A 15,480-nucleotide genomic window follows, 5' to 3' on the forward strand; every position below is an offset into this window, starting at 1 on the left:
GCAGTGCTGCAGAGGTCTCTGTTTCTCTCTCTCCCTCTCTATCCTACTTTCCCCCCAATCTCTCTCTCTCTCTCTCTCTCTCTCTCTCTCTCTCTCTCACACACACACACACACACACACACACATCAAATAAAATAAGTAAATAAATAAGGTTTTAAAAAATAGTGAGAGAAAGACACCTGCAGTATTGTATCACCACTCTAGAAGCTTCCCCTCTTTCAGGTGGGCACCAGGGGATTGAATCTGTGTCCTTTTGCATGGTATCATGTATGCTCAACCAGGTGTGCTACCAACCAGCTCCACAAATGAATCATTTTTTAAAATATGCTTTCCATTTACTTTTACTGATTTTTCTCAGAAGTTAAAGCAATTCTCATGCCTCAGAGTCTCACTCTGAGATGTAAATATACTTTGTGGCTGGCCTTTAGCAGCAAGAGTTAGTAAGTAATGTGGAAAGTACATTAAATTCTTATACATTATTCCATTGTAGTAGTCACTTCTAACAGAGTGCCAAAAACTTTAATTTGGATAAGATATAATGTCAGCAAATATCATCAATGCAAGCCAGGCTATAATAGAACAGTGAGAAAGGGAATATAATGTAAGTCAAAATTATCATATATTCAAGTACCATCATCTAATTTGTACGTAAGTGTTAAAGACAGAGTCTTAAACAAACATACCTATATTATATATATTATAATGATTTGTATTTGTAGTATTGTCAGATAACTTCATTTGGTACTGTAAATATTTCAGAATAATTGTTTCTGCTAAAATTTTTATAAATAAGGTGCATTTTCGTGAGGCTACTAAATGCTAAGATTATTATTATATAGCATATAATAACATTATTGTATAATGTTTGACAAGTAGTAAGTCTTTCTATTTTATCTGGTGCTTATAAAGACTGTTTCCATGAAAATTTAAATGTGTTGATGACTGTTCTTACTATTATTAGTGTCATCACCAGTGTCTGAATTAAAAAAAATTTTAATATGAGAAAATAGTTATTCTGAAAATGATAAAATTATTTGCAATTATACTTATTTCATTTATTTGTCCCAATACCCAAATATAAATCATAGTTGTTATGCACACTTGAAAATACTGATTAGCCATAATTATTTTTAAGATGTATGGGTGAACTACAAAGTAAACTCTTCAACTTGTAAGGGGAATGAAATCACCCTTTAAATTTTTAGCCAGAAATAAAATTATATTAGATTAAAACAGAGACTCCCAGTCACCCAAGGAGTCATCAACTTTGAGAGCTGGCTCAACTCTAACACACTTGAAGGTTTTGCAGATGTGGTAAAAGAGGCTCCTTCTACATCACATCTGACAATGTGCTGGCTGGCACAGACCATAAAACCAAAGAAGCCTGATGTCCTGGTGAGAGTGTGATTATGCAACGAGTGGGATCTCACTGAAGAAGAAGAAGAAGAAGAAGGCAGTTATTTTCTCTGTCTTGAAGAATCACAGGCCTTCTTCAACCTTGTGTAAAGTATGGTTTGTATTATGTTACCTAGAATCTGGGGCCTAGAAACAGCTTTACTCTTGGCTACAGATTAGGACAGAGGAAGAAAACAAGAAAAGCTAACGTCAGGTGAAATCAAAATTTGGAAGTGACATGGCAAATCCTGAGACCTACAGAGAAGTGTGTTTTGCCCACAATAGTATTAGAATAAGTAAAACACAAATAATTACCAAATCCACATTAAAATATATTCTAAGATATTTTTCATTTTGCTCCTAGAGCCCACACCACCATATTATCTTTTGCAAAGACTGCTATAGCTTGCTTATACCTCATTCCTTCCATTCACAAAATAGACAGTAACTGTTGAAAAATTTAAGTTAGGTAAGACACTCTTCTGATCCCTTAAATAATATCTCAGTTCTTCAAATGATTCACTGCTCCAGTCACACTGACTCTCTCCTTGCCTTTTGGTTGCTTAGAGTTCACTGCTCTCCCACCTGGAGTGCTCTTCCTTTCACATGTTCACAGGCTCCTTCTTCTGATTATCTGGCCTCTCTGCAAATGTAAGACCCCCAGAGAGTAGCTCCCTGACCATTCTACCCTCCAAAAAAGCCCCAAACCAAAACCAATACCTCTTTGCCTGACACTGTATTCTATCTTTTTTTTTATATGTGTTATGTATGCCTGCATGCAAACACACACACAATATATATTATTTATTTATTATTATATATATATAGTGTTGTATGCTTTTTAAACTATTTTATTAGCTGTCTTTCACAATTTCCATGGAAATATACTCTTAGGAAAACAGAGCACTACTTCTTAGTCTTTTTAAGTACTTCACTAAATTTTCTCTAATTATTACTTTTTTTTTTTTACCAACTTTTTTTCATTCACCTTGAAATAAGCTAGTATAGTCTTTTAATTGTAATTTAACTCCTGGTACATGATGGAAAAGGACCTAACTTGCAAGTGAGAGTATTTTGCAGCCACCTATCACAAGTTGATGAAGCAATTAAGCCCATGTATCAGTCTATACTGTAAACCATTATGCCCCCAATAAAATGCTTAAAAGCAAATAATAAAGGAAAATAAAAATGAAAAATGGTATTTTATGATTAATTGATTAATTTTTATAGCTTTATAATGATTGACAAGACTGTAGGATGAGAGGGGTACAATTCCACAAATTCACACCACCAGAGTTCCACGCCCCACCACCTCCATTGGAAGCTTTCCTATTCTTTATGCCTCTGGGAGTATGGACCCAGGAACATTTGATACTGCATTTGTTGACCTCAGCCAAATCAATGGAACCAGTATCACTTCAACATGTTTCACACTGGATGGTGTCTAGACATGCCAGGCGAGGGATCTCAACCCTTCAGATCCATTACTCTGGTGATAACCTCTCCTAACTCATAGAACTCCTTTTTTCATTTCAGGTGGGGCACTTCTTAACAAAGTCACAGAACCTAGATATAGACCAGGGCATGTGAGAGAGAGCACATGTGTACATGTATCCATAACTTAGGGGAAAATATACCCCTTAAAGTAAAAGTGCACAATAGTAGAAAGACCTAAAAAAGACATTATAAAGTACTTAATCAAACAGTTTCTACTTAGATATAGATACTCTCCTCAGCTACTTTCTATTTCACTTTCCTCAATCACTCTAAGGCTACTTTTTCAGATAAAATAAAGACTACAAAAGCTGGATAAGGGCAAGAGACCAGCATACTTTAATGATGGCTCTTTTGGGCACTACCAGGCCACCCCACCATCTGGAGCCCTATTCAGGAAATCCTGGGAATTCCACATAGATATGATGGGCCTAGACCTCTAACAGATCCCTCTCTCCAGCATCGCTGGTCATCTCCATCAAGAACAGCATTGTGGGCCCTCTTATAGGCCTCTGCAGGACCTTGCCTTCAGTGTGGGTCAACAATGGTAAAATGGGAGACAGGGTCACCATACTCTACCACTTGAGGAAGACTGGTACTGAAATAAGTGCAGCCTAAAATGTTCCTAGCTATGACCACAGAAGGCAAGCTCAGACCTAAAGGGATGCAGAGGTTACACAGGCTCCGGTAATAAATATGAGCCCCAGATCAGATTGATGGGGATTAAAGCTAACAATATTTATATACTTTTCCCATATTTGGAAGCTACTCTTTCTCTGATCCAAATTTCTTGTCCTATGTCCAATTTTGACACTATCTCCCCAGACAATACCTTTAGCCCACCTGCATGTTAGTTGTCAGGCTCGGGCAAAAATTAGTAAAGTCATTGGCCCCTTGAATATACCTAAAATAGACCTCCTAATTTTTCTAGACCCTAACTCTCACCTGCTATATTCTTGCTTTTAGGTTCCTAATATTAAACAAATTTGTTCTGCTTTATATCTTTATGCTTTTCAGCCACCAAATTGCAGATGCTATCATGACGTCAACCTGACTTCCCTGGGCAGAAGACCTCACCAATGTGTCCTGGAACTCCATCTCCCCAGACCCCTGCCCCACTAGGGCAAGAGAGAGACAGGCTGGGAGCACCTGCCAACACCCATATCCAGTGCAGAAGCAGTTACAGAAGCCACCTTCTGCACCCCAAAAATTATATTTTAACTTCCACTTAATCTTCCTATAGGGAAAAAATACGCCAGCTAGAAAATAAATTCCGACTTGTTTGATATTAATGTTTTAAACTGACAAATTAATATTTTGTACTGTAAATATATTGTTTCATGAAATTTGTTGGAGTCCTTCCATAAGAATATAGCTCATTTTTATAGAGGGAAAATGTAAAATAATCCCCTCATTGGGACACTTGCCAGTCTTTCTTTTAATTTCATGTCAATTTACTCAGTTACCTTGGCATTATATAGATGTAACAATTTTTTCATGAATTTTTCTTTTTGCCTTTTGTTATTTAATTTTCAATGACTTTGACTTAACATTATGAAGACTTCAGCTTTTAAAAGTTTCAAGTGATCATTGATTCTGAACACATATGAGAATGTCAAAGTGTAATCAATTGCCTCAGTACATATGAAATTTCTTAGTTCCTCATTAAAATTATAATACATGATTGGTGGCAAAAGACTCAAGTCTGTTGCAATACACTTTTTTGATACCAAAATAGTATTTCTATCCTTTCCAACTACCTGAAATCAAAGTAAGGCCAAGATTCCTCTCAGAAACAATATATGACTTCCATTTCTATGAAGTCAAAATTCACACCAAGGATGAAAGGTCATGCACAGGCAAACTGCAGTGGATTTCACTGAAAAATTCAAGGACTGTTTTAGCTTTCTCAATTTCCAAGAATAGGATGGCTATTTCCAACTACTGACAGGTTTTAAATTGTCATACCTTTTGTTGTAGCACTTTCTCTCTCTCCCTCTCTCTCTCCCTCTTTCTCTCTCTCTTGTAATTCAAGAAATATCTATGTTATTTTCCTAACTGAAGTCCTAGCATATTATTAGAAGGAAAAATATGCATTTCTTCTTTGTGTTTTTATTATCTTCATACACTTAAGTAAGTCAGTGGAGATAGCATAAGATCATGATTACATTGACTATTACAATGTCTTATTCAGAGAAGTTGTTCATTAAATATGTATTGAGTAAAAGATCTTTCTCTACAATAAATGATGTAGAATAATGAGTACATGAATTCATTAGGAATTCCAAATATGTTTTAATCAAATATGTCACAAATAAGCTTCATTCTTTGTATTGAGAGTTAATAAGATTGCTAAGCAACAGAAGGTATAATAGGGATCTGAGGAATTTGCTCTAAAACCTAATTCTTTTTTTTTTCCCTCTAGGGTTATTGCTGGGGCTTGGTGCCTGCACTATGAATCCACTGCTCCTGGAGGTTAATTTTTTCCATTTTATTGCCCTTGTTGTTGCCCTTTGTTGTGGGTGTTGTTATTGTTATAGTCATTGTTGCAGTTGGATAGGACAGAAAGAAATTGAAAGAGGAGGAGAGAAAGATAGACACCTGCAGACCTACTTCACTGCTTGCAAAGAAGCAACCCCCCTGCAGGTAGGGAGCCAGCGACATGAACTGAGATCCTTAAGCCTGTCCTTGTACTTTGTCCCACATGCACTTATCCCACTGTGCTATCTCCCAACCCCCTAAAACCTAATTCTTAAATGTTCTTGAAATACAATGTCTGATAATTTATAATTTACCCTGGTTTTATAGAGTTGTTGTATCCTTATTTACATTAAAATATATTAAAGTGATCAAATGAGAGACAATTCCTAGAACTACATAGTTGATTATTTCTGGAAAGTAAATAGCCAAAAAGCAAAATAAACATCTTAAAGAAGTCCATTGTAGTGTTTATAAATACCAAGTAAATGTATTTAGATAATTAAAGAACTCTGTCTGAATATAAACAAGAAGTAAGTGATGAGAAGAGAACTGATTCAAATTAGTCAAAATGACAAACAGCAACAGAACTGGTCAAACCATGGACTTTATACATTTTGCTCCAGATTTTCATTTCATTTTCTTTTCTCTTTCTTTCTTTCTTTCTTTTTTTCTTTTTTTCTTTCTTTCTTTCTTTCTTTCTTTCTTTCTTTCTTTCTTTCTTTCTTTCTTTCTTCTTTCCCTTTCTTTCTTTCTTTCTTTCTTTCCTTTCTTTGTTTTCTGTTACTGGCCTGTTTTCAATTAGGGTGTGGGAGGGAGTGGGCCAACAGGATGTCATTACCTGAAATTCCAAAGATTGTTCCTCAGTTTCCCTAGAAACAGAGTTAAATATCTCTAATATGATATTTTAAAAATCAAGTTAAAAACAAAATGAACAAATCCTAACATCTTTAATATTAGCAATGCAGGTTAGGTATTCGTCAACATAAATTTCAGTATCTTTTACTAGTGACTTTCTTTTGAAAGAAAATCACTTCAAACACCCAAACCTCAGTCATCTCATGTAAAGTGGAGTTAATACCCATTTCACAGGTTGATTATAGAGAACGGATAAAATGCCTGCCACAGCTTGAAACATAGATTCTCAATAAATGATAGTTTGCCCTGTTAATATTATTTCCATGTTTGGAGTTATTTTACATTGGTTTGTCTCTGTACTTGCATCACGCAATAGAATGACACTCTGTCTATAAACAGAACTCACCCACAAAGAGTTGACTGTTGAGCTGTAAGAGGACATGCCCATCCGCTGGAGCTGGTTGGGTCTTTGATGGGAGGTGGTCCACCTGAATGGATGCTTCTTTCATGTTCCTTTCAACCTTAACATGATGCCACTGGTTGTCATTAAAGTGTGTAGGTGACTGCACGGAGATCTCCAAAGGCCCATTTCCCACATCAAATGAAAAAGCCACTACTGCTGGAGCTGGAAATATTGAATATGAAGATTGACTCTGTCAGTTTATGTGGTGGAGAGTTGAATCTTCACTAAGCTTAAGAAGAACACCACAACACAGCAATCACTAAATATAGACATAATGGTTAAACTCTTATGGAAGGAATCCATGACATTATATAGAGTAAATGTGGAATTAGATTAGAGTGCATTTTTATTTTTGAAAAAAAAAATTTTAAGATAGGCATATTCAGTTTTCATATCCATAAATAATAAAGTTATTTTTATCTAGGACAATAAAATTAAGTAACATTTGATATTTTAGAGATCATGTTTCCTAATAATTCAAAATGTATATAATTTAAAAAGCTTGTACTATATATATATTAGCATTAACATGCTAAGCAATCAAAGGATATCAAAATACTATTCTGAGTTAATTAAGTAACTTGGTAGTTAACTGATAATTTATTCTTTTAATTATTTGATTTAAAACATTTCATAATTGGTTCTAGAGAATATCAATGCTCTTCTAAATTATCATATGTCTAATTATTTTCTTACAAAACTGTTAACTTTTTTTCACAGAATTTATCAAAAGGGAATAATGAATAGATTTGGCTGATAAAGCAAAAACCTAGTTTTTTAAAAAATTAGTTAAATGATTTACTACTAAATAGAATGCCACAGATTTCTCTGGAAAAAGACTCACAGCACAACTCTATCCGTATAAAGTCGGTAATTCCCAGGTTCTCTAAAAATACCCCAGATGAAGCTGTTGTCTTAAAAAAGAAAGACACATCAGCACTAAGCTCTCCGTGGAATGTAGGAAAATGAAGGTATGAAGCTTCAGTATTGAAGGAAGCTGAATTCCAAAATGACCCTGTTTAAAAGAAAAGGAAAAGATAAAAAATAAAAAAAATTATGAAATAAAATTAGGACATAAACTACATTCTTTGCTTTAGCACTTTACTATTAAAATATTGATAATTTATACAAACTTGCTTTCCTTTTTATCTAGTTACCATATGACATATAAAATATTAACATATTATTAAAGCTTTTTACAAAGACCAAAATCCTGAATTCTTTCCAATATAGAAAAGGCGTGTTCTCTGAAGAAAAGGTCTGAATGTATATATATATTTTTTAAAGATTTTATTTATTTATTAATGAGAAAGATAGGAGAGAGAAAGAACCAGACATCTCTCTGGCACATGTGCTGCCGGGGATCAAACTCAGGACCTCATGCTTGAGAGTCCAAAGCCTTATCACTGCGCCACCTCCCGGACCACTGAATGTATATTTTATACAAGAAAAACTGCCTCAGCCTATACAGCATCTTCTGCCCAAGTAAAATAAGGATATTTCAAATATTGACTAATAGGCTTAATTTTAACTTGAAACTTTAAATATCGACATTACTTTAAATAATGAAAACACCTAAGAAACTTAAGGTGTTTTATGTTCTTACCACTTCTAACACGCACACCTCACACTCATAATCAATGGTTTTATTAATAGGCCTTGCAATCCTCTAAACTGAGATTGGCAATGAAAATATTATCATCTCATTAAAGATCAAAATGTAACTTATTCTGTGCCATGCCAATCTCATAAGATAACTGCTCTTTTCCTTTAAAATCATATTTTCCTTTGCTTATAAAAGTAAAGGAAATAAGTAGTTGGAAAGGGTTTCTTAAGTTTTAAGATGCTCAAAATAAGAAGAAAATATCTGAAAAGCTGGGGTATAAACTGAAAGGTCTAAAATCTTATGTGGACTAAAAAGTTAATCACATTTTTTTTTCACAATACAATTTCTTAACTTTCTCTTCAACTTTTTGACATATCTACAACTTTCCTTCTGAAGAAAATAAAGCATCCGGGCCAGGTGGTGCACCTGATTGAGTGCACACATTGCAATGTGCAAGGACCTGGGTTCAAGCCCCCAGTTCCCACCTGCAGGGGGCAAGCTTCCAGAGTGGTGAAGGAGTACTGCAGGTCTCTCTCTCTCTCTCTCTCTCCCTCTCCCTCTCCCTCTCCCTCTCCCTCTCCCTCTCCCTCTCCCTCTCCCTCTCCCTCTCTTCTCCTTTCTCTCAATGTCTGGCTGTCTTTATCCAATAAATTAATAATGGTAATAACAAAATTTAAAAAAGAAAATAAAGCAACATGGGTCCTATATAGAGAATATACTGGAAATAAAATATAAATGCCATGGGATGAACCAACAAGAGTGAAATTCAACTAGATATATTTGTGGTGGTATTATCAATGGGATGAAGTTGCATGCTACTGTCATTAGCATGTTCTTGACAAATTAAATGTTTGTAAGTATTTAAGAATATATATATCCTTGAATTTTAAGCATCTGCTTCCACATGCACCCACAACACTGAATAAAATTCTATCTAAATTACCTTCCTGGAAGAAAGATTTATTGATTCTCTGAAGTTAGAACAGAGCCATTTCAGAACAACAGTTCATTATGTTAGCAGAGAACAGATACATAGTTTGTGTTAAAAAAAATGTGTTAAAAAAATCACAAACTTGGAGGCTGGGTGGTATCGCAGCGGGTTAACTGCACATAGTGTGATGCACAAGGACTGGCTTAAGGATCCTAGTTCAAGCCTCTGGCTCCCGACCTGCAGGGGAGTTGCTTCACAGGCGGTACAGCGGATCTGTGGGTGTCTATCTTTCTCTCCTCCTCTGTCTTCCCCTCCTCTCTCGGTTTCTCTCTGTCCTATCCAACAACAACATCAATGGAAATAATAACAGTAAGAACAACAATGACAATAAGGGCAACAAAAATGGGGAAAAAAATGGCCACCAGGAGCAGTGGATTCTTGGTTTGGGCATTGAGCCCCAGTGATAACCCTGGAGGCAAAAAAAAAAAATCACAAACGACTCAGCTTCTACAAGTTTTTTAGATTTTTTTTCCCTATAAATTCTGAACCAGACAAACAGTGTTTATATCTATTTTATTTTTTATGGTTTTTACCATGGACCTAATTCAAAACGCATATGTCAACAATTTTATAGTTGAATTTAGACAATTTATTTGGCTGAGAATATATTTTGAGCATTCCACGCACAGCCAAATGAAACTGTATTATTGAAGTATGTCAGGATGATTCCTTACTTCTTTTACAGTAATTTCTGTGGTCAGATATTTTAACCTCTAGGAAAGGATGCAAGAAAATACAAAATGTCAAGTCAGGACAATATTTGTGTCCTTAAAAGTTCATTCCTGCCCTATTTTTAGAAATAATTATTGCTTTTTTATTGAAATGTTTCAAGAATATCCATATATATGTGTGTGTATATGCCTATATAGAAATTCAAATAAAATGCAGCTTTAAATTATGAAATATTAAGTTTTACCTATTTTTTCTTATTAGAAACAACATTCACATTTACTTAGATGTCTAAATTTATATTATTATATGTATACCATTTCATTTGTTTCATTTTTATATCAAAACGAATCCCATAAAGCATTATATAGAAGACTTCAGGGAGCTGGTTGAAACAGAGCAACAATTTTCTGAATTTCTGTTATCTTTTAATGAATGTTTTATAATAATGAAAACAATTCATTACTTCAAATTGCTTAAAACACTCTTAAACCCAAAATAGTACTGATTGCATCTAGTTAGAAAGCTTTTCTTCACAGATCCACAATATGTAAAAAAATATATAAAGTAAAAACATTTTATTGGACTAAGAAATTATTGTTCATTCAACACAATTATAAAGAAAGCAAAGGCCAATATCAAATAATTTTAGTGACCTAAGATATCTCCGACATTTACAGATTGTGCTAAGAAGCACCCAGGATATTCTGGGCTGCCCTAGAGTAGAGGGCAGGAAACCATAAATCTTTTGAAGAATTCCTGGCTGAGTTGGTTTAAAAATCCCTAAGCAGCATACATAGCAGACCTGAATGCAATCAGTTGCTGCCTCTATTACAAAAGAGAGCGACTTGCTTTTATCATCATAACAAAATCAAATCATTATGTGGTATTCCTAATGATTTGAAATTGAATGCAATACAGTTGTCCCTCAGTCTCTATTGGGGAACTGGCATGAGAATCCCTATGAAAACTAAAATCCACAACTGCTCCATGTCTGTTGTAAAAAAAAAAAAAAGGTATAGCATTCCCCAAAACCTTTGCTTATTGCCTTTATTCTTTAAATAATCTCTAGGTTATTTATAAAAAATCTAATGTTAATGTAGATGGTTGTTATACTATATACCATAAGGAAAATCATCAAGAAAAATATCTGCATATGTTCATTACAAATGCAACCATCAATTATAGTCCTAAGTATATAGTATACATTTCAGTTTGATGTTGGTTAAATCTATGGACATGTAATCCTCCATTACTGAGTATCTACTATAGGTACTAGGAATCAGAAATATTTCCAAGAATGCTAACTTTTATCTTTCCAGAATTAAAAAATAAAGTAAAATGACTAATGGGATTCATTTGTTCCTTACATAGAGGAAGCTGAACGATGTGTAAAGTAAAACAAGTACAGATAGAAAAATTAAGTTAGTAGAATGCTAAGATTATTCATAATTTTAAAATATATTTGTTTTACCAAACTTAATAGAAATTTGACTAGCAGTGGTCTCCTATAGCTGAGGAGAGGACAGGGATGAAGAGGACTAGAGTTCTTTTGGGGGCTATGGAGAACTCTCACAAAGCTAGACATAGACCTTCCATAAGACCGAATAATTCCTCTCCTGGGGATATACCCCAAGGATTCCATAATGCCCAACCAAAAAGATGTGTGTACATCTATGTTCATAGCAGCACAATTCATAATAGCTAAAACCTGGAAGGAACACAGGTGCCCAACAGCAAAGGAGTGGCTGAGAAAGCTGTGGTACATATACACAATGGAATACTGTGCAGCTATTAAGAACAATGAGCCCACCTTATCTGACCCATCTTGGACAGAGCTAGAAGGAATTATGTTAAGTCAGCTAAGTCAGAAAGATAAAAATGAGTATGGGATGTCTCCACTCATCAACAGAAGTTGAGAAAGAAGAACAGAAAAGGAAACTAAAAGCAGGATCTGATTAAATGGAGAGCAGGGCACCAATGTAAAAACACTGTGGTGAAGAGGAGGGTGGCCATTGGGCTTCCCGGCACAGTGGAGGGTGGGGGGGCAGAAGTGGGTGGTGGGGATGGGACACAGTCTTTGGGTGGTGGGAGTAGTGTTTATGTATAATCCTATTAAAGTGTAAACATTATATAAACCACTATTTAATTAATATGAGAGGCAAAAAACTGAAGATATGTCTAGAACTTCTTAAAATACAGACTGAGTCTTTTTAATACATAGGCTGTCTTTGATATGTCCTCTCCCAAAAGCCTAGACCAGGGAGAACAGAAGAAACCGATAGCACAGCTATATACAAGATGCTGGGTACTATACCCCAAACCCTATCAAAGGGACTTTCCAAAGTTAACCCAATCACCAAATAATGTGATGATAACAATAACTATCCATTGTCTTCTTGAACCCTAAGACAGCAGGAACCTCACATTTCCACTATAGAGCTTATATTTTCCCCAGTCCTGGAACCTTACGGTGGGGTCCACTTTTCTGCATGCTGCTCTAAATTCAAATCAAATAATATTGCATCCGCGGATCGCAACTTAATCAACACAATGAGTGCCACCCCAGTATGCTTCACTTCAGACTGTGACCAGAGACTTCAGGTGTGGAATGACAACCCTTCAGCTTCATCACTCGGGTGAGACCTTTCCTTTCACAGTATTCTCTAATTCCATTCCAGGTGGTCCACTCCCCAATAAAGTCCCCAAACCTAGATATAGTCCAGGTCCCCTGAGATAGAGCATAGGTTCACCCATGCCCATAAACTAGGGGAAAAATATATACCTGAAAGCTGAAGTACACAAGAGCATGCAGGGAATACCCCCAACACTTCATCTGCACTAGTACAGTCTTTAGGTCCATGATTGTTCAACAATTTGTTTGGCTTTGTATGTTAACTCTCTTTTCAGCCACCAGGTTCCGGATGCCAGCGAGATGCTGACCAGACTTCCCTGGACAGATGACCCCATCAATGTGTACTGGAGTGCCACTTCCTCAGAGCCCCACTTTACTAGGGAAAGAGAGAGGCAGATTGGGAGTATGGATCGACCAGTCAACGCCCATGCTCAGCGGGGAAGCAATTACAGAAGCCAGACCTTCCACCCTCTGCAACCCACAACGACCCTGGATCCATACTCCCAGAGAGATAGAGAATGGGAAGGCTATCAGGGGAGGGTGTGGGGTGTGGAGATCGGGTTATGGGAACTGTGTGGAATTGTACCCCTCTTATTCTATGGTTTTGTTAATGTCTCCTTTCTTAAATAAAAAAATAATTAATTAAAACTGTTCTAAAATTAATTGTGGTAGGGCCATCAAGTAATACGCCTAGTAGAGTGCACATAATGCCATGTGAAAGGACCCAGGTTCAAGCTATAGGTCCCCATCTGCAATGGGAAGCTTCATGGGCACTGAATCAGTGATGCAGGTGTCTATCTTCCATATCTTTCTCAATTTCTTTCTGTCTCTATCAATGAAAGGGAAGGATGGAAGGAAGGAAATAAGGGAGGGAGGAAGGAAGGAAGGAAGGAAGGAAGGGAGGGAAGAAGTGGAAGAGAAGAAAGGGAGAAAGGAAGGGTAAAAATGGTAACCAGGAACTATGGATTTGTAGTATAGGCACTGATCACAAATAATAACCCTGGAGTCAACAACAAAGAAAATAATAAAATCAGTTGTGGTAATGGCTATACAAAGCTTTTTGAGTATAGCAAAAATCCCATTGACAGTTCACTTTACATGAATGAATTGTATGGTACATAAATTATGTCTCAGTAAATCTGCTTAAAAGAGAATAATATTTCCCAAAATATATTTAGCTAATTCATATTACTAGTAACAAGATATGTATGACATTGTTCATGATACCTTTATAAATAGATTCATAATTGATATTTAAGAATCAATACCTATTTAGTACATAAAACTTGACAAGTTTGGCAATACTACCTTCTTATCTTTTACCTACAACTAGAAGGGGGTTATTGAGAAGGATAAACACCACAGCACTGCCCCAACACTCATAGAACCTCCTATGTATGGCACTCTATGTGGTAACCCTGAGCCTGATCCCAGTGCGTGCTCTACTGGATGAGCTACTTCCTGGTTTCATCATGACCCTTATTAAAAGTGAAGTGAAATAAAGAAATCCCAATGCAAGGGGTAAGCTACTAGTCAAATGATCTTTCTGAATGTGTAAGAACTGTATTAAGAAAGCTAGAAATAAAGATTTCTTCAATTAAAATTTTTACTTCAGGACAAAAATTTTTGTGCAGTTGTAAAAAAAATCATACAGAAAAATCATGCAGCCTTTCACCTACATTCTTCTAATCATGCAATTGAAAAATTATAGTACAATATCAAAACCAGGAGGCTGACATTTAGGTCACTGAATCCAGTGGTGCCACTAACTCAGATGACACTGAGTCAAGATGTAAAGGAAGGGGAGCTCAATGACAAAGCACAGGATTGTGAAGCATGAAGCCCAGGTTCAATACCCAGTAGTCTTATCCAAGAGCTGCACAGTACTCTGGCCTCCCTCTCATTCATTTAAAAAAACAGAGAGAGAGAGAGAGAGAGACATCCACCACCCCCTTTTCCAATAAAGTAGGAAAAATTTAAAAAAGAAAGAAAGAAAGAGAGAGAGGAAAGAAAGAAAGAAAGAAAGAAAGAAAGAAAGAAAGAAAGAAAGAAAGAGAAAGAAAGAAACTAATAACATGAACTTCATGAATGGATCCATGGGGAAAAGATATTAAGAAGTCTAAAATAAACTATTGCTTGTGGTGAAAAATTAAATAAATAAGTCCATAAAAAAAAAAAAAAAAACCTCAGGGACAAGATAGTTTATCTGGGAGGCAGTCTGCTTTACCATCCATGTGTGACTCTTCTCCAAACACACTGGGGGAAGTTTTGGTGTAATATTGTCTTTCCCTCTCATCCCCTCCACCTCTTTCTCTTTCTAGTAAAAAAAAAGTCTGCCCAGGGGGCAGGGCAGCAGCGCAGTGGATAGTGCACATAGTGTGAAGCACAATGACTGGTGCAAGGATCCCAATTCAAGTCCCATCCCACCCTCCCCATCTGCAAGGGGGTTGCTTCACAAGCAGTGAAGCAGGTCTGCAAGTGTCTCTTTCTCTCCCCCTTTCTGTCTTCCCCTCCCCTCTCAATTTCTCTCTGCCCTATCCAACAATAGCAGCAGCAGAAACAACAACAATAATAACAGCAACAAAAACAACAGCAATGGAAAAATGGCCACCAGGAACTGAGTCCCAGTGATAACCCTGGAGGCAAAAAAAAAAAAAAAAAAAAGTCTGCCCCTATTGGTAAAGTCCTGGTGATGACAAAAGTAAATATACACAGACAGATAAACGCTCTGTCACCTAATCAGTTACTTGGAGGGTTAGGATTATAACACATGAATTCTGAATGTTAGAAAACACTTCAAGATAAAACATCCATATTTTAATTTGAATTGTTTGTTTCTCTTTCACTTTATACTTTTAAGGGCCTTTTACATATTCTTTATACTATGCTGA

At 36.0% G+C, this 15,480-nt stretch overlaps 1 protein-coding gene across 2 annotated transcripts in view; it reads right to left on the bottom strand.

Annotated features, from left to right (window-relative positions):
- Positions 1-15,480, bottom strand: part of CNTNAP4 (contactin associated protein family member 4) — a 340,865-nt gene that overhangs the window by 45,241 nt on the left and 280,144 nt on the right. For both annotated transcript variants that reach the window (XM_007527564.3, XM_060185140.1), the window contains 2 exons: positions 7,533-7,703; positions 6,632-6,850 (listed from right to left, as the gene is read on the bottom strand). In XM_007527564.3, the coding sequence (XP_007527626.1) occupies positions 6,632-6,850; positions 7,533-7,703 (390 nt within the window). The remainder of the gene's footprint in view (positions 1-6,631; positions 6,851-7,532; positions 7,704-15,480) is intronic.

Source organism: Erinaceus europaeus, chromosome 2 (genome assembly GCF_950295315.1).
Source record: "Erinaceus europaeus chromosome 2, mEriEur2.1, whole genome shotgun sequence".
Lineage (NCBI taxonomy): Eukaryota > Metazoa > Chordata > Mammalia > Eulipotyphla > Erinaceidae > Erinaceus > Erinaceus europaeus.